The 19,436-nt window shown below is 57.4% G+C and overlaps 2 protein-coding genes across 6 annotated transcripts; one reads left to right on the top strand and one right to left on the bottom strand.

Moving 5' to 3' along the window:
* Window positions 1-1,672: 1,672 nt before the first annotated feature.
* TMEM256 (transmembrane protein 256) lies at window positions 1,673-2,877 on the bottom strand. Of its 3 annotated transcripts, none has more exons than XM_032280479.1 (4): window positions 2,558-2,877; window positions 2,384-2,415; window positions 2,006-2,119; window positions 1,673-1,906 (listed from the first exon to the last, which is right to left on the bottom strand). In XM_032280479.1, the coding sequence occupies exons 1-3, from the start codon at window positions 2,799-2,801 to the stop codon at window positions 2,018-2,020; spliced, it is 378 nt and encodes a 125-aa protein (XP_032136370.1). In that variant the 5' UTR covers window positions 2,802-2,877; the 3' UTR covers window positions 1,673-1,906; window positions 2,006-2,017. The 3 variants fall into 3 exon arrangements, with proteins under 3 accessions (XP_032136370.1, XP_032136371.1, XP_032136369.1); XM_032280480.1 differs by having other exon boundaries at window positions 2,039-2,119; window positions 2,717-2,872; XM_032280478.1 differs by having other exon boundaries at window positions 2,039-2,119; window positions 2,558-2,861.
* A 716-nt stretch (window positions 2,878-3,593) lies between these two features.
* On the top strand, window positions 3,594-19,395 carry NLGN2 (neuroligin 2). Of its 3 annotated transcripts, XM_032280476.1 has the most exons (8): window positions 3,594-4,308; window positions 7,299-7,431; window positions 10,903-10,953; window positions 13,173-13,322; window positions 13,493-13,678; window positions 13,783-13,975; window positions 15,021-15,617; window positions 16,434-19,395. In XM_032280476.1, the coding sequence occupies exons 2-8, from the start codon at window positions 7,326-7,328 to the stop codon at window positions 17,305-17,307; spliced, it is 2,157 nt and encodes a 718-aa protein (XP_032136367.1). In that variant the 5' UTR covers window positions 3,594-4,308; window positions 7,299-7,325; the 3' UTR covers window positions 17,308-19,395. The 3 variants fall into 3 exon arrangements, with proteins under 3 accessions (XP_032136367.1, XP_032136365.1, XP_032136366.1); XM_032280474.1 differs by lacking the exon at window positions 3,594-4,308 and having other exon boundaries at window positions 5,367-7,431; XM_032280475.1 differs by lacking the exons at window positions 3,594-4,308; window positions 10,903-10,953 and having other exon boundaries at window positions 6,906-7,431.
* The last annotated feature ends 41 nt before the right edge of the window (window positions 19,396-19,436 follow it).

Genomic DNA, 19,436 nt, shown 5'->3' with positions numbered 1-19,436 from the left:
GAACCTTTCTCACTCCTTTCCTGCCTAACTCAAACTCAGCCCACACTGAAGACTCGCATTTCTCCAAACCCCTCTCCTCCCCATCTTGTTCTTTGTTCATTGTTTTTTCCACACAATAGAGCTCCTTTAAGGATCATCTCAAGCACTGTGACACATTTTCTGATCCCCAAACATGATGATCTGTCCCTGCTTTGAACCCCAAAGTATTTTGTAACTAAGGACACTCCTGCCTTGCCTTAATCCTCACTTGTAGAGTAAGTGGGTGCTTGATAAATTTTTGTAACAACAGGGCTGAAAACCATGACCCTATAGTAATTTAAAAAAATCTCAGCACTTTGGGAGCCTGAGGTGGGTAAATTGCTTGAGGTCAGGAGTTCAAGACCAGCTTCGCCATTATGGTGAAACCCCATCTCTACTAAAAATACAAAAATTAGCTGGGCATGGTGGCACATGCCTGTAATCCCAGCTACTCGAGAGGCTGAGGCAGGGGAATCACTTGAACTGAGGAGGCGAAGGTTGCAGTTAACCAAGCTCATGCCGCTGCACTCCACCCTGGGAAACAGTGAGACTTTGCCTCAAAATAAATAAATAAATAAAAATAGGATGGGTGGGGTTGCTCACGCCAGTAATCCCAGCACTTTGGGAGACTGAGGTGGCTGGATCACCCGAGGTTGGGAGTTCCAGACCAGCCTGACCAACATGGAGAAACCTCGTCTCTACTAAAAATACAAAATTAGCCGGGTGTGGTGGCGCATGCCTGTAATCCCAGCTACTCGGGAGACTGAGGCAAGAGAATCACTTGAACCCGGGAGGCGCAGGTTGTGGTCTGCCGAGATCGCAGCATTGCACTCCAGCCTGGGCAATAAGAATGAAGCTCCATCTCAATAAATAAACAGATAGATAGATAGAGAGATAAAATAAAAATAAAACAGACTGGGCTTGGTGGCTCATGCCTGTAACCCTAGCATTTTGAGAGGCTGAGGCAGGCAGATCACCTGAGGTCAGGAGTTTGAAACCAGCCTGGCCAACATAGTGAAGCCCGTCTCTACTAAAAATACAAAAATTAGTCAGGTGTGGTGGCAGGCACCTGTAATCTCAGCTATTTGGGAGGGTGAGGCAGGAGAATCACTTGAACCCAGGAGGTGGAGGTTGCAGTGAGCTGAAATGGAGCCACTGCACTCCAGCCTGGGCGACAAAGCAAGACTCCATCTCAAAATAAGAATAGTAACTAAATAAATAAAATAAATAAAAAACCTAGTGAGCATCAGAATCACAAGATGAGCTTATTAAAATACAGATTCTCAGGACCAAAAGAGTGCTTCAGTAGGAATCTGCATTATTTCTTTTCTTTTTCTTTTTAAGACAGGGTTTCACCATGTTGGTCAGGCTGGTCTTGAACTCCCAACCTCATGTGATCCGCCCGCCTTGGCCTCCAAAGTGCTTGGATTACAGGCGTGAGCCACCAAGCCTGGCGGAATCTGCATTATTTCGAGCATTCTTTATGACTTTGATACCCACCACGGTAAGAACATTATAACAAGTTAACTTGAAGTGGACAGAATCCCCAGACCTAAGGCTCACTGATTAAGTCTTAGGAAATGGAGGGAGTTCAGAGGTTGAATCCCCACCCTTCCTCCTCCTCCAAGAGGTTAGATGAGCAAAGACACCAAAGTTTATTTGCCTTTCCTTTTTAATCCTCTTCTTACTCCAACTGTTTTTTTAAAAACTGCCCAGAAAACCCAGTAATTAAGCAAAAGGAAGCTCAAAGAGCCAAGGCAAGCCAGCCCAAGAGTAGCAGGGTCCCTCCTGCAGGCGCCAAAGTCTGGATGCTGGGGTCTCCACTCAGAGCCTGGTAGTAAAAGCTGGTGCAGAATAAGGTCGTTCCGGAAGCTAGCAGTAACCCAGCCTGATGGAGACATGGCACAGAAAACAGGATTGTAAGAACAGGGCAGGCTGAGAGGGAGGGTGTGGGTTTTGGTCAGGGTTAGGCACAGGAAAAGATTACCCAGAGGAGGGGTTAGGCCCAGGGAAAGATTACCCAGAGGGGCTTTCTGCAATGGGGCACCCCTAACAGGGCCAGGCTGTGGAAGAAGTGGTGCTTGTTGGCCTTGTCAAAGAGCTGTAAGAAAAAGAGAAACGAAGGGATATAGCAGGCAGTGCAGGTGCCTGAGATCTCCTGATGATACAGGGACCAAAGTTCGTGCCCCACCTCACCCGGGAAGTCTCGGCTTGCTCCTAGGCCTTTGGCTTACAGAGCCTTTGGCATTTGCTGCTCTAGAGATCCGAGGCTCGCCTCCCCCTCCCCGCCCATTTCCCCAATGGTCCCCAGACTTTTTGCCTTCATAGACCCGCGAGTCAGGGAGCCCTAGCGCAGTTACTTCACCTCCTTTCCGTAGGCATCTGGGAATTGGGCGCCTGTGGAGAAAAGAAGCAAAGGTTACCGGTCCTAGTGCCAGCCCCGACCGCCCCCAATCCGAGGGGATCCAGGTGGACACTGGCGAGAAAGGGCACCACCCCCAGGAAGCTTCCGATTGGTGGGAACACGCTCGGGCAGTACTGGGAACCAATTGGACCCGGCTGGGGGACTTCAAAAGGCTTAAGGCTCCGCGGGCTGGCAGATAAACATGAGGTCGGGGACTTCCCACAGGTTCCGCCCATGCACCAGACCCCAGAGGACGCTCCAAGCACAGTCCCAGCTTCGTCCCCAGCCCCCGACCGTGAGCGCCGTAGGAGGCCAAGCCTAAGGCCGCAGCTCCGGACAAAGCGCCCAGGCGGCGGAAAGCTGCCGCTGGCCGAGCCATAACTGTAGAACAGGACGCACAGGACGAACGCCTCCTAGGCCACCGAAGAGGCCAGCCAATCCCGGACGCCCATGCAAATAAGGTTCACAAGCACCCAATCCGGAGCGTGTTCACTTCAGCATTGAGCTCTTCGCCCACCTTTGTAAAACCGCTGCAGAGTGGCGAAGACGTCTGGCGGGCGGAGAAACCAACACCAATTAGGAGCGGAGGAGCTAAGCAGTGGGGGGCGGGATTGAGGGCGGGACTAGCGGATTTGCGTCACGGATTGGCCCACTTTCCAAGTTGATAGCCTCTTCGAACGCCCCACCCCCCCATCGCTCCGGCCAATTTCCAAAGATCCCGGTCTTCTCTCAAAGTTCCGCCCCTTTTCCCACAGGCTCCTCCTGTTCAGCTTCAAATCAAGCCCACTCCCAAAAAGAGGCGGCCCCAAAGATACCTAAGCCCCACCTATTGCCAGTAAACCCCGCCCACTGCACAGATGGCTCCTCCCCATGTATGAAGGCTCCGCCCTCTTTGCATGATGCCCCGCCCCCTATGGTTCAGATTTTCTCCCCTCCCTAGACCGCGAGAGCCCAGAGGGTGGAAGATCGGGGGAGGGGGGTGTCTCCACCCTGCCCTGGCCCGCTACGTCCATCTGTCCGTCTGTCCACTCCCGCCTCCTCCCACCATCTCCAATCCCCCCACTCTCCGGAGGGCGGGCGGGCAGGCGGGTGCGAGCGGGGGGTGTGCGCCGCTCTCTCGGCAGGGGGCGGGGGAGGCGGCCGCGCGGTGACGCGCGGGGCTGCTGCGGCTGCTCCGCCGGCGGATCATCACTCTCGGGCTGGGATGGACGCGGGGCGGGCGGGCCCTGGCGCGCGGAGCCGGGAGTCCGGGCCTCCCGGTTGCTGAGCATCCCTCGAAGCCTCCCCTCACCTCCGCCTTCCCTCCTAGGAGCCGCGCTGACCCCCGCCCTGGGGCTCTGGACTCGGCTCCCGCCCTCCTCTGACTCCCCGGACCTCCCCCTCCTGCCCGCCCTCGGGATCGACTAGATCCCTCCCCCTCCCCGAGGATTCCGGCTAGATCCCTGCCCCTGCACCGCGGATCCTGCGCTCCCGGGCCCCGGGCCCCTGGGGATTGCCGTGTACTCCTCCTCCAGCACCCGAGCCTTAGGATCCTCTGCCTGGACCGCCTTCTGGTCCCTCGAAGCTGGCCCACGGAACCAGTGGACCCCCAATCTAGTCCTGTCCCGTTGCCCCCTCTTTGCTGTATCGTCCCTGCTGCGGGGTTCCCTGTTTTCGGGCTCCCCCAGATCCCATCCCCTAGCTCTCCTTTTCCCGGGGATCGACTGGATCCCGGCCCCGCCCCCCGGGGCTGGGGCGATCCCCCTCCCCCGCCGGGTGAGGCGCTGCGGGCGGGGGCTGGGCCTGCGGGGCCGCGGGGGCTCAGAGGCCGCCGCCCCCTCCCGAAGGCCGTTCGCCCCCCACTCGGAGCCCTGGATGGAGGCATCACGGCCCCAGGGCTGAGCCAGGTAGGACCTAAGCTGGGCCGGTGGAGGGGGCTGTGTGGCGGTCCACTGGGGTCTCCCTCTCCCCATCTCCCTCCCTGCGCCTGGTTTCCCCCAGCCTGCTCTGTCTGCGTGTCTCCGCCTAGGGATGCTCTCGCCGTGTCTCTGCGTCTTGGTCTCTTTGTCTCTGCCTCTCTCCAGTCCATGAATGATCCTTTGAATGGGCCCACAGACCCCGTGTGTTCCCATCTCCCCCTCCCCCTCCTTCTCCCCTTCCTGGCCAAGCCATTTTCACCACTGCAGGAAGCAGGGGCCTGCGGCCTGAGCCCCCATCCCTCAACTCTCCCTGGCTGGGGGAGTCAGGCCTGGGCAGGAATGGAGAGAGAAGGCAGAGGGATGGGGAGAAGGAGGAGGGAGCAAGATGTGGCAGACAGAGATGGGGAGAGAAAATGGGGGAGACAGAGACGGGGAAAGAGGAGAGAGAGAGAGAAGGTTTGAGGGGGGAATTTGGGAAGGTATTTGGAGGAGAGAGAGAAAAAGAAATGAGAAACACCAAGGAGAGAGATGCAGAAGAGAAAGATGTAAAAAGACGGAGGGCGAGAGACTGAAGGCAAGAGCTGGAGCAAGCTGGAAGAGGCCCAGGAAAGATGCTCCCAGGGAGCACTACGGAGAGGAGAGAGATGGGGGGGCCTCCAGTGGGAGGGAAGGAGGGAGCGGAGCTGGCTGGCGGGAGGAGGCCAGGGGCCCAGAGTACCCTCAGGAGGAGAGGGTGACTGAGACAGATCTTGTGGGGAGGGGGAGGGGGCAGCAAGGCCATGGTAGCTGAGCCCAGTCTGGCACAGGAAAAGGAGATCCTGGGGGAATCAGCCTGAGCCACCTCCAGGTGATGGGGGAACAGGAACCTTAGAGCGCTTGAAAGGCAGGGGGCATGGCTGGGTGTGTGTGGTAAGGATTCCTGTGTCCTCATCTCTGGAATAAATTGACACCTGCAGAGAGCCACCCGTTGGCTGGCGCCTGGCTCTGAAAACTCCGCGTCAGCAAACAGCTCTGGCTGCTGGTGGGGGGGCAGGGGGGGGCTTGCCAAAATGACCTGGGTGCCTGCCCCTCTGGTCTGATCTTTCCCCTTGCCAGGCCCCTGCTGCCCTGAGCACCCAAGCATCAGAGCAGCAACCTGAGGTGGGGGGAGGGGCAGCAAGGAGAAGGGTGGGTGAATGGATAGGATGGGATGGGAAGAGAAGAAAGCTAAGGGTTGCCCCCAGGACATGGGTCACAATAGCTTGCAAAGATGAAGAGGTGGTGGGGTCCAAGGCTGCTTGAGACTGCTGGAGGGGGATAGTCAGTAGGCTCCTGTGACGTCTCCTCAAGCCCACCTCACCACCCCTCTCCCCAGCCAGAAGCCTGGTCACTAAGGCTAGACTCTGATTGGCCAACAGGGGGCAAGAGGCAGGGCTTTTAGGGTTCTTGGTTCCCCCAATCTCCCCCTCCTCTCAACATATAAACTTCTTCCTTTATGCTAAGGTTGGGGGGAACTCTTGCATCTTGTCTCACGCCTCTGCCCTTCCCCTCATGCCCTGAGTGGACCCCCAAACCAAGCCAGCCCCTTTTCGTCTTCCTCCAGACCCCCCCTCCAGGGTTAAAGCTGCAGCCCGTTGCCGAGGTAACATTGCAGGGCAGCATCCCGTCACCCGGCAACCGGCTGCAGGATCACGCATCTGTACCTGGATTTGCCCCTCCAGCGTCCCCTCCCTACTCTAATCCCAGCGTCAAGGCACCCCAACTTCTGAGGGAAGACATGGAGAGAGCCTGGAGAGATAGGGGTCCTGGGCAGCACATATCCTTAGCGAATGGTGTGCTGAAGCAGGGATAAGGTGCTGGGTTTGTGCAGTCCCATGAAAGGCCTGAGTCTGGCCCGGGGAGGGGGTTCAGCGCCATGAAATTACAGCTCAGAAGTAATTAACAGGTATAAACAAACCTGCCACTTCCTGCTAATTAATGACTTGGTATTTTTATTTTCTCTTCCTTGTCTACTTTGTTCCCTCTCAGGGAGGTGGGAACTGGGACTCCTGAGTCCCTGAGGAGAGCCTGCCTGGGAGGGATACCTCAGCTGGAAGAGGGCATGCTGGGTCTGGGGAGCTGACCCTCCTCTTCTCAGGCTGGGTCCTGGACTTTAACCACATCTGGACCCCACCCCCAGCCAGGGCGCCTGCTGAGGGGAGAAGGGCTGCTGGGTGGGAGTGGGGAGGTGCCAGGGGGCCTGTGGGTGGAAGAAGGGGGCAACTTGGTCTGAATTCCAAGTCACTAACCACTTGTCTCTTCTGTTTCCCCGTTCCTTTCTGTCTGCCCCATCCAATTTCCCTTCCCCTCTTCCGCCTCTCCTCTGTATTTTTCTGTCTGTCCGTCTGTCTGTATCCTGCCGCCCTGTCCCTCTCGCTCCATCTCCCGCAGGTCGGGCCTGCCTTCACCTTCTCCCACCTCCTTCCCCTTCCCCACCCCGTGCCCCCTCCATGGAGAGGAACAGACCTCTTCTCTGTCCAGTCTAACCCAGGTCCCTCCCCACCCCCCTCCTCCCTTCTTTCCCCCACCCCCTCCTCCCTCCTGGGGCGAGGGGGGCCTCCCTCCCTCTCCCCCCCCCTTCTCTCTCTCTCCGAGGGGGGGGGTCCCGGGGAGGGAGGGGGGGTCCCCCGATCAGCATGTGGCTCCTGGCGCTGTGTCTGGTGGGGCTGGCGGGGGCTCAACGGGGGGGAGGGGGGCCCGGCGGCGGCGCCCCGGGCGGCCCAGGCCTGGGCCTCGGCAGCCTCGGGGAGGAGCGCTTCCCGGTGGTGAACACGGCCTACGGGCGAGTGCGCGGTGTGCGGCGCGAGCTCAACAACGAGATCCTGGGCCCCGTCGTGCAGTTCTTGGGCGTGCCCTACGCCACGCCGCCCCTGGGCGCCCGCCGCTTCCAGCCGCCTGAGGCGCCCGCCTCGTGGCCCGGCGTGCGCAACGCCACCACCCTGCCGCCCGCCTGCCCGCAGAACCTGCACGGGGCGCTGCCCGCCATCATGCTGCCTGTGTGGTTCACCGACAACTTGGAGGCGGCCGCCACCTACGTGCAGAACCAGAGCGAGGACTGCCTGTACCTCAACCTCTACGTGCCCACCGAGGACGGTAAGGGCGCGGGCACGAAGCCGGGCACCCTGTGGACACAGCCCACAAACGCACATGCAAGTCCTCAGACACTGACACCGCTCTCAGGCCCAGAAATGGGCCTTTGTTGGGGCAGTGAGGGACGGAGTGCCCCTGCAGCCTCTACGGACCCACCCAAGGATCTCAAGGGTGCCCCCAGGCAGTCCCAGGCACATATCCCACAGACAGCTGTCCCAGAAGTTCTTTGTGCCCATAGGGAGCCATGGCAGGGATAGCAGGCACTGTTGTAGGCTCACTCACTCTCTCCAAATAGGCACAGTCTGCCAGCTAATCTCAGCCTGGCCACGGAGTGGGAATCAGGTAATCATCCCCTGCTCAGACACCCACTCCATTGCCCCACCTCCCCTGCCAGACCTGGGCTTGTTCCTGGCAGAATACCCAGGTTAGCTGCATCTCCACCTCAAGGACAACACAGGCTCTCCCTCTCCGCCTGGCCAGCAAGGGCTGCCTTCCATCTATCACATCATGTCCAGAGCCCCTTGCCTGAGCTGAGTGTATTGACAGTGGTATCAATGCCCTTCTCTTCTCCCCTGACCCCTGTATTTTCCTAAAGGATCAGGGAAGCTCCTGGCCGAGGGCCCCTACACTCAGCATGGCCCACCTATCTTCCCTGGGGCTCTTGAACTTCTGTTCTTAATGAACTCTTGTTCACTGCAGGACTGCTCATAGTCTGGCATACTCCTGGACAGGTCACCCTCCATCCTCAGCACACCAAGACTAATCAGAACACCTTCCAGAGTCTGAACAGGGTGCAGTAGGTGGATTCCAGCCATTGCAGCAGACCAGCCTCACAAACAGCCCCCCATGGCTCTTCTGACACCCATCTCACCAAAGCATGGTAGCACCTGCATAGAGGCCATCCGCAGCCCCCACACTTCCCACAGGCGGTGCTTCCAGCACCCTTACACATAGGCCTGGTACCCAGGAGCCCCTAGTGTACCTGTCCACACACAGCACCTCCACAGCATGCACTTAAGTCCCGCAGCAGACTGCAAATCCCAACTACTTGACACTTAAATCATCACCCAACTGACCTATACACTGATCATGTGCTCCAGCACCCCACAATCACAATACCCAATACCTTCATATCACACACGCCCCCACCACGGATCTGAAATTGCATACCCTGTCACCCACACACACCTGTGCTCCCCAGCATCCCTGGATATAGACCATGTGCCCTAAGAACATCCACACATACAACTTATACCCCAGTAACCCTGCGCCTGTGTGCTCAGCAGGCTCCTCACACAGTCCTGACACCCCCAGCACTCCCCAGTCATTATTCCCCCCTCTCCTACAGGGAGATCATCTGCACCGCACCTCAGGTAGTGAGAACACATCCGGCAACCTTGCACCCTACTCACCTAACAAGTACTCCAACACCATGCACCCCATACCTCAAATCCCCCTTGACAATCCCAGAACACCTCAGGCACCCCAACACTTATGTACCCCAAACCACCCATGTCCATCCCGAAACCTCCCAAATGGACCATTCACCCTGTAAACCCCATCAAGCTGTACCCCTCTTTATATAAACCACACCTCCCAAACCCTCACACACAGTGCACACAGCATCATCTACTCTCATCCCATCCGATTTTGAAGCCCCCTAGTTCCCCATAAGCCATTTATCCCAGTACATGCCACATGTTCCCCCCAGTACAACAGCCCGCACTGGAGAGCCTTGCCCTCCACACTCCTCTGCTGTCCCAGCGCGTGAGTCCCTCACCTCAGTACCTCCACACAGATTGCCCATCGCAGCCCTCCCCACTCACAGGCTGTGCACACCCCAGGATCCCCTTATGGGTGCTGTCTTGTCACCCCTCACGTGAAACATTCATCCAGCACTCGCCACCAATGGACTGTCCACCCCAACACCTCCACGAAATTGTCCAGCCCTACCCCCACACCACCCTTGCCCACACCTTCTGTATTTTTAACCACTGCTTATTGCAGACCTGCCTGGGGCCTCACACATTCAGGTGATCTCACTGAATCTTCACACCAGCTCTGGGAGGAAGAGGTTGACTCAGGCGCGCGCGCACACATACACACACACACACACACACACACACACACACACACACACACACACACCTCATAGTCTCATGCACACGCATGCCCTACTGACTTTGTCCCCACCTCATCCTCTCACAAAGAAGAGGTGCTGTTCCCAGTGGGTCTCCATGGGGCCATCACTGCCAGTTAGGAGATGCCTTCCAGAGCTTGCCTTGGCCTTGACCTATCCTTCCTGGTGCTAGTCCCCGTGCCATTGAGGAAAAACCAATCAGCCTGGGGAACCCCCAGGCCTTGGGGCTGCAGTTCTCCCCTGACCAATCCTGTAATCTGGAAGAAGCCTGGAGCCAGTGTCTGGGCCTTTCCTTCACACTGGGCAAATCTGGTGCTCCTGGTACCTGCTGGCACCTGTGCCAGCCTGGCTCAGGGCACTGTGTTTCTCATTCCCTGTTTGTAGACTGAACCACTCCCTCAGCTGTTGGGGAAGGGGGGCTTCTTGGCAGTGGAGCAGGGGCAGGGGAGGGGGTGGCTGGTGACCCTGGTGGGAAATTCACCATTTTGGGGGGAGGAGAGGAAGCCTGGGTAAGGGACGAGGTTGGGGGGAGTGCAGAGGGTTGAAATGGAGTGGAGGGCAAGACCTGATGACCCCCTTCCCTGCTTTGCCCACACTGGGGAGCTGGGGTGAGAAGCCAGGCCTGTGAGAGCGGATAGATGAGAAGTGCTGGTGGTGAGGCTGGGTAGCAGGCGGGCAGCCCCGGCTGACCTTCCCATAGCCCCCCAGTGGAGAGCAGAAGGCTTCTGGGACTGAGCTGCAGGGCAGGCTGCCCCCAACCCATCCTGCCTGCTACCCTGCAGAGTGGTCCAGAGGGAAGCAGAGTCCTTTCTGCTGCACTCTCTCCTCCCTACAGCCTTGTGGGGGGCGGCAGGCAGGTGCTTCGCTGGCCCTGAAGGGGGCCTTCTGAGAGGTGGCCTGGGTGGCAGGCTGGCCTTGGTCTCCCAGGGGCTCTGGGTGGGCTTCCCCTCCCCTCCCACCCCACCTCTAACACTGTTTCATTTCCAGCAATTAGCAAATACATCGACAAGCCAAAACCTTTCCAGCCAAGTCGATATGTCTTAAGACAGGCCTCAGCCCACTCAGGCACCCCACCCCCCCAAAACCAGCCTTTTCTTTGGGGCATGACTTTTTCCGGGGAGGGGAACAAAATTGGGTTGTAGAAACGTTTTTCTCTTTTCTTGGTTTCTTTTTCTTGCAAACAAATTTTGCTTTTTTTGGCTTATTTTTTCTGCCTCCCCCACCCTCCCCTTTTCTGCTTTCTCTCCTCCCCTCCCCATCCACCACCTCCCCCCGACCCCCATCTTTCCCCACAAAATTGTCCTTTTTTCTCTGTTTTGTGTTCCCGGTCTTAGGTCCGCTCACAAAAAAACGTGACGAGGCGACGCTCAATCCGCCAGACACAGGTAGATTTAAAAATCCCGCTGCTGCATGTGGTTGCTTATCAGAGAACGTTCATGGCCCTGACCCTCACTAAATGTCCCCACAGCCCCCAAGGCCCCCAGTCGTTCTCCCAACTAAAATGAAAAAGAAAAGAAAAGAAAAATTTTTAATAATTGGAAAAAAGAATTATGAAAACTTCAAACAAAATTTGAACAATGTTGGACCCACTAGAAAACCTGCCAGAAAAGCTAACCATGGTGAAAATCAGCTGAAAAATGAAAAGAAATTGGAATGTCAGAAAAAAAATCAAAAGAATTGGATAAAATGTATTGAATTTGAAAGAAATCTGGACGGTTTTGAAACTTGTGAAATGTAACATTTGAAAGAAAAACTATTTGAAATTGAAGCAAAACAACAGTTCAAAAAAATTTTAAAGTTGGCAAATTGATGACACCATTGAACATCAGAAGCCTGTCGCAATTTCCAAAACCCTGTCAGACACAGAAAACTCAAACATTGGAAGTGAATGAAAGAATCTGAAAATTTTTGAAAACAGGGCCCAATATCTTGAAGTTTCACCACAAAATTTTGAAAAAAAAAATGCAAAGAATTTTTTTCTTTTTTTCTTTTTTTCCAAAACGGATCTTTTTGTTTTTTCTTTTCTTGTTGAATCTGCCCCGAGAGCTTCTTGCTTTTTGGTTGTTGTTTTTTCTTTCTTTCTTCTTTCTTGATCCTGTTTTTGTTGTTGGTTTTGAATTCTTGTTGCCCCAGCCCCTCTTCCTGCTCCTTCCCTTTCTGACCCCTCCTCCCCCCACACTGGGAGAGGGGTGGGGTGAGGATGGGAGAACTGAGGACATTTAGGACAGGACCTTGGCGGGGAAGGAGATTCCAGCCTGAAAGTGCTGGAAGGTCACTTGAGGTTCAGGAACAAAGGAGAGGAGAGGACAGGATTTGGGGAGGACATAGAAAGGGTGCTGCCTTCTAGGAGCTCTGGTAGAAGCAGTCAGAAGCATGGGGCTGCAGAGGGGGTCTTAAGAGATGGGAGGCAGGAAGCCATCTGTGAGGTGCAGGGGAATGTCTTAGTGACCTGCAGGTTGACCTTCTGCAGGATAAGGGAGGTGGGCAGAGGCACTGGGGACCAGCTATGGAGGCCCAGGCCTGGCTTTGGTTTGCTGAGTGTCCTGGCTAGCAGGGAGAGCTGGTGTCAAGAAAGAGGAGGGCCTGTGGCCAGGGGCGACTCCAGCCCTAGCACTGTGGCTGAATCGTGGGGAGCTACAGGGGAGGGTACTGTAGCCTCAGGGACCCTGGCAAGCACTCTCAGACTCCCACCTCCTCTGGAATTAGTCACCCTTCAGTCCAATCTGGAGTTACTCGAGAGCCTCATCACATGTGGCATTGATCAGGGGCTCCTCTGGGGGCATGGCGCGAAAAAGTCCCAGTGCAGAACCCAGGGCTCAGGCCAGTTTGAGGGTGTCCAAGACTAGAGAGCTGCACCCTGGCTTCATTAAGCAGGCTCTTCCTCCTCCTGCCACAGTAATTAGGCTGGGGGTTGCCATGGTGACTGGGGAGGTGACCTAGAAAGGAATTAGGGCGGGGAGGAGACCAAGCCCCAGGGACCCTAGGCCTGGCACCCCATCACCCACAGACCAGGGACCCTAGACCTGGCACCCCATCACCCACAGACCAGGGACCCTAGGCCTGGCACCCCTCATCTACAGACCAGGGACCCTATGCCTGGTACCCCCTCACCCACAGACCAAGGACCCTAGTCCTGGCACCCCTCACTCACAGACCAGGGTACCATGTGGAGCAGAGGCCCAAGGGCTAAGTTGGAGGAGATGCCAGGACCCTCCCAGCAGCTCCAGCACCAAATTCTAGCCTCAGGACCTTGCTCTTCTCAGGGACAGGAAGGAGATGTGCTGGGGGGCGGTGCTGGGGGATCCAGCAGATGTCCTAAGGAGGGTCACTTCCCACCCCCAGCCTCTGTGGGGTTTCTTGGAAGGTCTGCATTGGAGGAGTGCCATGGGGCAGGCTGGCATAGGGTCGGGAGGAACCGTCTGCCAGGGCTAGCTGGGGACGGAGGAGGGGAATCCGGTCTTGCCCCCCAGGGATGGGAGTGACATGTCTCCTGAGCTCCGGGCCAGTCCTCAGCAGGCTTGGGAGCTGGGCAGAGCTGCTTCCAGTCTGACTGTGTCCTTGTCCCTGACCCCCCGGCCCACCTGCCCACCCCCTCCCCACGCAGATATCCGTGACCCTGGGAAGAAGCCTGTGATGCTGTTTCTCCACGGCGGCTCCTACATGGAGGGCACCGGAAACATGTTCGATGGCTCAGTCCTGGCTGCCTATGGCAACGTCATTGTAGCCACGCTCAACTACCGTCTTGGGGTGCTCGGTGAGGGTGGGCAGCCAACTCTGGGGATGGGGAGAGTCTGGGAGGTGGGCCTCGTGGGCAGGGTTTCTCCACATCCAGTAGAATAGCTTCTGGGCTGGACTGAGCTGCCCAGGAAGGGGGCAGGAGCGCTGTGACATATCCAGGGAGCCCTCTTCTTCTTCCACTCCCAGGTTTTCTCAGCACCGGGGACCAGGCTGCAAAAGGCAACTATGGGCTCCTGGACCAGATCCAGGCCCTGCGCTGGCTTAGTGAAAACATCGCCCACTTTGGGGGCGACCCCGAGCGCATCACCATCTTTGGGTCCGGGGCAGGGGCCTCCTGCGTCAACCTTTTGATCCTCTCCCACCATTCAGAAGGTACCAGCAATGTCCCAGCCTGCCCCACCCTTCCCGACCCTGCCAGCTCCCCTTTCTTCAGGCTGGTACTCACAGCCTGGCCTGAGGTCTGCCTGTCCCACCAGGGCTGTTCCAGAAGGCCATCGCCCAGAGTGGCACTGCCATTTCCAGCTGGTCTGTCAACTACCAGCCGCTCAAATACACGCGGCTGCTGGCAGCCAAAGTGGGCTGTGACCGAGAGGACAGCGCCGAAGCTGTGGAGTGTCTGCGTCGGAAGCCCTCCCGGGAACTGGTGGACCAGGACGTGCAGCCCGCCCGGTATGGGGTGGGAGAGGGCTGGGTCCAGGCCTTCACTCTACTTGCTGGTTCCAAGGAGGCTGAGGTGACAGGTGCCCATGGACATCCCATTTGGCAAGGAGAAATGGGCCGGGCACCATGGCTCACGCCTGTAATCCCAACACTTTGGGATGCTGTGGTGGGTGGATCACAAGATGAAGAGGTTGAGACCATCCTGGCCAACATGGTGAAACCCCGTCTTTACCAGGCCAGGCGCGGTGGCTCACACCTGTAATCTCAGCACTTTGGGAGGCCAAGGTGGGTGGATCACCTGAGGTCAGGAGTTCAAGACGAGCCTGGGTAACAGGATGAAACCCTGTCTCTACTAAAAATGCAAAAAACTAGCCAGCTGTGGCAGTATGCACCTGTAACCCCAGCTACTCAGGAAGCTGAGACAGGAGAATTGCTTGAACCCAGGAGGAGGAGGTTGCAGTGAGCCGAGGTCTCCCTTGCACTCCATCCTGCCCTTGCACTCCATCCTGGGCGACAGAGTGAGACTCCATCTCAATACAAAAAATTAGCTGGGTGATTAGAACACCTTAAGCAGTAAAAAATAAAATAAAATAAAATAAATTAGCTGGGTGTGGTGGTGTGCACCTGTAGTCCCAGCTACTTGGAAGGCTGAGGCAGGAGAATTGCTTGAACCTGGGAGGTGGAGGTTGCAGTGAGCCGAGATCACGCCTCTGCACTCCAGCCTGGTGACAGAGCGAGACCCCGTCTCAAACAAGCAAAAAAACAAACAAACAAAAAACAGGGAAAAATGGGCTTCAGGCCCCCATTAAGTGGCCTTCTCTTGCAAGCCTTCCTTTAGTGGAGGTGCCCAGAAGAGCAGGTGAGCATAGGGTGCCGTGAAGTGTTTGGGAAGACTTCCGGAGAGGCCAGACCCCACAAAGGACCCACTGGAGGATTTCAAGTTGGGAAAAAGGGTCTTGCAGGTGGAGGGAAGCATCTTTGTGTGGGCTTAGCAGGCCACAGGCTGCAAGGAGGCCATTGAGCAGGTGGTGAGACCCTGACCCCTTCTCCCCAGCTACCACATTGCCTTTGGGCCCGTGGTGGACGGCGACGTGGTCCCCGATGACCCTGAGATCCTCATGCAGCAGGGAGAATTCCTCAACTACGACATGCTCATTGGCGTCAACCAGGGAGAAGGTCTCAAGTTCGTGGAGGACTCTGCAGAGAGCGAGGACGGTGTGTCTGCCAGCGCCTTTGACTTCACTGTCTCCAACTTTGTGGACAACCTGTATGGCTACCCGGAGGGCAAGGACGTGCTTCGGGAGACCATCAAGTTCATGTACACAGACTGGGCTGACCGGGACAATGGCGAAATGCGCCGTAAGACCCTGCTGGCGCTCTTCACTGACCACCAATGGGTGGCACCAGCTGTGGCCACCGCCAAGCTGCACGCCGACTACCAGTCTCCTGTCTACTTTTACACCTTCTACCACCACTGCCAGGCGGAGGGTCGGCCTGAGTGGGCAGATGCAGCACATGGGGACGAACTGCCCTATGTCTTTGGTGTGCCCATGGTGGGTGCCACCGATCTCTTCCCCTGTAACTTCTCCAAGAATGACGTCATGCTCAGTGCTGTGGTCATGACCTACTGGACCAACTTCGCCAAGACTGGGTGAGGGTCAGAGGGGCTGGGCAGGAGGGGTGGGCAGGGCTCTCCTCCTTCATATGGCTGCCATCCCTTTGTTAAAGCACTCTGGGCTGCCCTCTTGCTCGAGTGAAACTAACCTAGACACCTCTGTGCCAGGCATTGAGTTGAGAGTGGGAGATTCAGCAGCATCAGGCAGAGAGACCCCTGTCCTTTCTGGGAAGTGGGGGGCCCACTCAGTGGCTTGGTGTCCATTCGTCCCTCCTCTTTGCCTGACCCCCGCCCCCCGTCCAGCCCCGCTAGGGCTCGGCACATCTGGCTGGCTGCTCAGGTGTGTGTGTCTGAGTGTGTGCAAAGTTTGTCTCTGTCTGTTTCTTTATTTCTGTCTCTGGAAATCCATGGACAGCTCTCCCCTTCCCTCTGCTCTCTTTGGTCTGTTTACTTTTTGCTGTTTCTGGCTGCCGGCTGATTTCAGCCTGGCTGTCTCTCTGTCTCTGGCTGTCCCTCCCGTGTCTTTGACTCTATCTCTGTCTCATTCAGTCTCAGTTTCTGCTTCTCCCTGGCTATCTCTGTGTCTGTCCCTGCCCCTCTGCCCGCATTTCTGGCTGTCTCTGGCAGTCTGTCTCCATCCCTATTTGTCTCTCTGACTTTGTCTCTTGCGGTTTTTTTGTCTCTTCATATCCATCTGTGTCTCTCTGCCTTGGTTACTTTTTCTCTGCCTTGGTGACTTTTTCTCTGGCATTCCTGCTCCCCCCCGTCTGTCTGCCTCCCTGCCCACTGCCACCCACCCTTCTTCAGAGCCTTGCCCTCACTTCTCCTTTCCCTGCCCTCCTGTGCCCACAGGGACCCCAACCAGCCAGTGCCACAGGATACCAAGTTCATCCACACCAAACCCAATCGCTTTGAGGAGGTGGTGTGGAGCAAATTCAACAGCAAGGAGAAGCAGTATCTGCACATAGGCTTGAAGCCACGTGTGCGTGACAACTACCGCGCCAACAAGGTGGCCTTCTGGCTGGAGCTCGTGCCCCACCTGCACAACCTGCACACGGAGCTCTTCACCACCACCACGCGCCTGCCTCCCTACGCCACGCGCTGGCCGCCTCGCCCACCCGCTGGTGCCCCGGGTACACGCCGACCCCCGCCGCCCGCCACCCTGCCGCCCGAGCCTGAGCCTGAGCCAGGCCCAAGGGCCTACGACCGCTTCCCCGGGGACTCGAGGGACTACTCCACGGAGCTGAGCGTCACTGTGGCCGTGGGTGCCTCCCTCCTCTTCCTCAACATCCTGGCCTTTGCTGCCCTCTACTACAAGCGGGACCGGCGACAGGAGCTGCGCTGCCGGAGGCTTAGCCCACCTGGTGGCTCTGGCTCTGGCATGCCCGGTGGGGGCCCCTTGCTCCCCACTGCCGGCCGCGAGCTGCCACCAGAGGAGGAGCTGGTGTCTCTGCAGCTGAAGCGGGGTGGTGGCGTCGGGGCGGACCCTGCTGAGGCTCTGCGCCCTGCCTGCCCACCCGACTACACCCTGGCACTGCGCCGGGCACCGGACGATGTGCCTCTCTTGGCCCCGGGGGCCCTGACCCTGCTGCCCAGTGGCCTGGGGCCACCGCCACCCCCACCACCCCCGTCCCTTCATCCCTTTGGGCCCTTCCCCCCACCTCCCCCCACCGCTACCAGTCACAACAACACGCTACCCCACCCCCACTCCACCACTCGGGTATAGGGGGCGGCGTGGGGAGGCCCTCCTCCCCGGCCCACCCTAGCCCGTCCCCTCCGAAGGCAGGGAGGAGGACTTGGCGACTGGCTTTTCTCCTGTGGAGTCGTCACGTGCCGTCCAGCAGTGCAAAGGTGGACATGGGACTCCTCACTGCGACATGTGCTTTCCCATGCGGAGAAGCCCAGTCTCCTCTCTGGACCTGGGCCTTTGAACAACTGGGGGGTGTTTTCTCCCCTCCATTGGGACACCCGTCTTCGGTGTGTGGAAATGTGGAAGTATTTTCCCAAGTGAAGGTGTGCTTTCTCAAGGGGGTGTGTTTTCCCATGTGCAGGGTGAGGTTTTTTTTGCCGCCCTGGACACATGTTGGCCCCCTCAAAGAATTCCTGTGGGGATTTGTACCCCAGAATCCTGTTCCTTCATGCCTTCTCCCACCTCCTCCCCTCCCTTCCCCTGGAGACCCTGGAAGTGGTATGTTCACATGCAGTGACCCTTGGCCACCAGACCACAGAGGGTGGAGCCTGGGAAGCAGCGAGGAAATCACAGCCCCCCTCGACCCTGCCTCCCCTGCGCCCCACCCTGGTGAATGAAGCATGTTCCCCCGCCCCGCCCCGCACCTCCTTTTGGCACGAGTCAGATGGAAGCACGTTCTCCAGGGAGGCCCTCCCCTTCCACAGAGGACAGGCACAGATTTCCTGCCCGGGGGAGGGAGGAGTCCACGCATCCCGGTGCTGCCTGGAAGCTTCTTTTCCCGTGGCCCAGGACGCATATCTGAGTGGAAACATGTTTTTGCATGTGGATGTGTGTTTCCCAGGCAGGTGGTCCCTCCCTCCCCAGCACTTCCCTGCCTCCCCCAGGCCTCACGCCCAGCACTCATTCCCTCCTCTCATGGCAAGTGAGCACAGACCTCTAGTCCACAGGAGCTGAGGAGGGTGTAAAACCCAGAGGGAGGCCCCCCGCCCTCCCCAAGAGATGAAGAGGTGGGCGGAGGGGGCATGGCATGTGCGGCCCACAGAGGCCCTGCACGCCTGACCAAAGCCCTCGGCCCTCATGGGGGCAAGGATAGCCTTTTCCTCAGGCCTCAGAGCACTGCTCAGCTGTGCCAAACCGGGTAGGTGGATTTGAGCAGAAAGACCCCCAAAATGTGCCAATCATTTCCCAGTTCCAGGCAGGGCAGGAGAAACTAGGGCAAGCAGGATACAGAGTGAGGGATGTGGTGGGTTAGGGGGTCCCTTCTGTGGCCCTTCTCCTCGCTGCGTCTCCTCCACCCTGCCTCAGTTCCCCGTTCCTCTTCATCTCCATCTCCCTCTTTGAAGCTGTCCCCATCTCAGCGTCAGACCAGCCTTCTCCTCAGCTGACCACCCTCCTTCTCTGACCCCCGCCCCCTCCTTGGCTGAAAGAAAGGAGCCTTGAGGGGCCGAGGGGAGGCAGTGGGGAGAAAGGTCTCATCAGGCAAATTGGGGAGAATGAGGTCAGCAGTGCTGAGGAACAGATGGAGGGGCAGTGGGGACGGAGCTTGGGCAGACACAAGCAGGAAGAATCTGAAATGTGTGAAATGACTCCTTGGAGGGCCTTGGGTTTGAGCCTCTGGGGAAAGAATGACGTCAGGAAGGGGTAGGGGATGCCAGTGGGCAAGGGGAGAATCCTCATCTGCTGGCATTTTGTGGGGTGTTAGTGCCAAACTTGAATAGGGGGTGGGGTGCTGTCTTCCACTGACACCCAAATCCAGAATCCCTGGTCTTGAGTCCCCAGACCTTCGCCTTATGACTGTCCCTTCTCCTCCTACCTCCATCCATGGAAAATTAGTTCTTTTCTGATCCTTTCCCCTGCCTGGTCTAGCTCCTGTCCAAACAGCCATGCCCTCCAAATGCTAGAGACCTGGGCCCTGAACCCTGTAGACAGATGCCCCCAGAATTGGGGCATGGGAGGGGGGCTGGGGGACCCCATGATTCAGCCACGGACTCCAATGCCCAGCTCCTCTCCCCAGAACAATCCTGATAATCCCATGTCCCTACCCCAACCCTTTGCGGCTCTGTACACATTTTTAAACCTGGCAAAAGATGAAGAGAATATTGTAAATATAAAAGTTTAACTGTTGGTTATGGCTTCTCTGTTGTGGGGAGGGCGGGCTCTGAAGA

Source organism: Sapajus apella, unplaced genomic scaffold, assembly GCF_009761245.1.
Source record: "Sapajus apella isolate SASKATOON/1434 unplaced genomic scaffold, GSC_monkey_1.0 scaffold12, whole genome shotgun sequence".
NCBI classification, from domain to species: domain Eukaryota; kingdom Metazoa; phylum Chordata; class Mammalia; order Primates; family Cebidae; genus Sapajus; species Sapajus apella.
Note: the sequence above shows the minus strand (reverse complement) of the source record. Positions and strands in the feature narration are given on the sequence as shown.

Bases quoted from the DNA above. Each gene is read 5' to 3' on its own strand.
- NLGN2 (XM_032280474.1), top strand. From the start codon at position 6,975: ATGTGGCTCCTGGCGCTGTGTCTGGTGGGGCTGGCGGGGGCTCAACGG. The intron at 10,954-13,172 runs GTAGATTTAAAA...CTCCCCACGCAG, and splicing joins GCTCAATCCGCCAGACACAG to ATATCCGTGACCCTGGGAAG. The intron at 13,323-13,492 runs GTGAGGGTGGGC...TTCCACTCCCAG, and splicing joins CTACCGTCTTGGGGTGCTCG to GTTTTCTCAGCACCGGGGAC.
- TMEM256 (XM_032280478.1), bottom strand. From the start codon at position 2,801: ATGGCTCGGCCAGCGGCAGCTTTCCGCCGCCTGGGCGCTTTGTCCGGA. The intron at 2,416-2,557 runs GTACTGCCCGAG...TTTTCTCCACAG, and splicing joins CCGGGTCCAATTGGTTCCCA to GCGCCCAATTCCCAGATGCC. The intron at 2,120-2,383 runs GTGAAGTAACTG...TTTTTCTTACAG, and splicing joins CAGATGCCTACGGAAAGGAG to CTCTTTGACAAGGCCAACAA.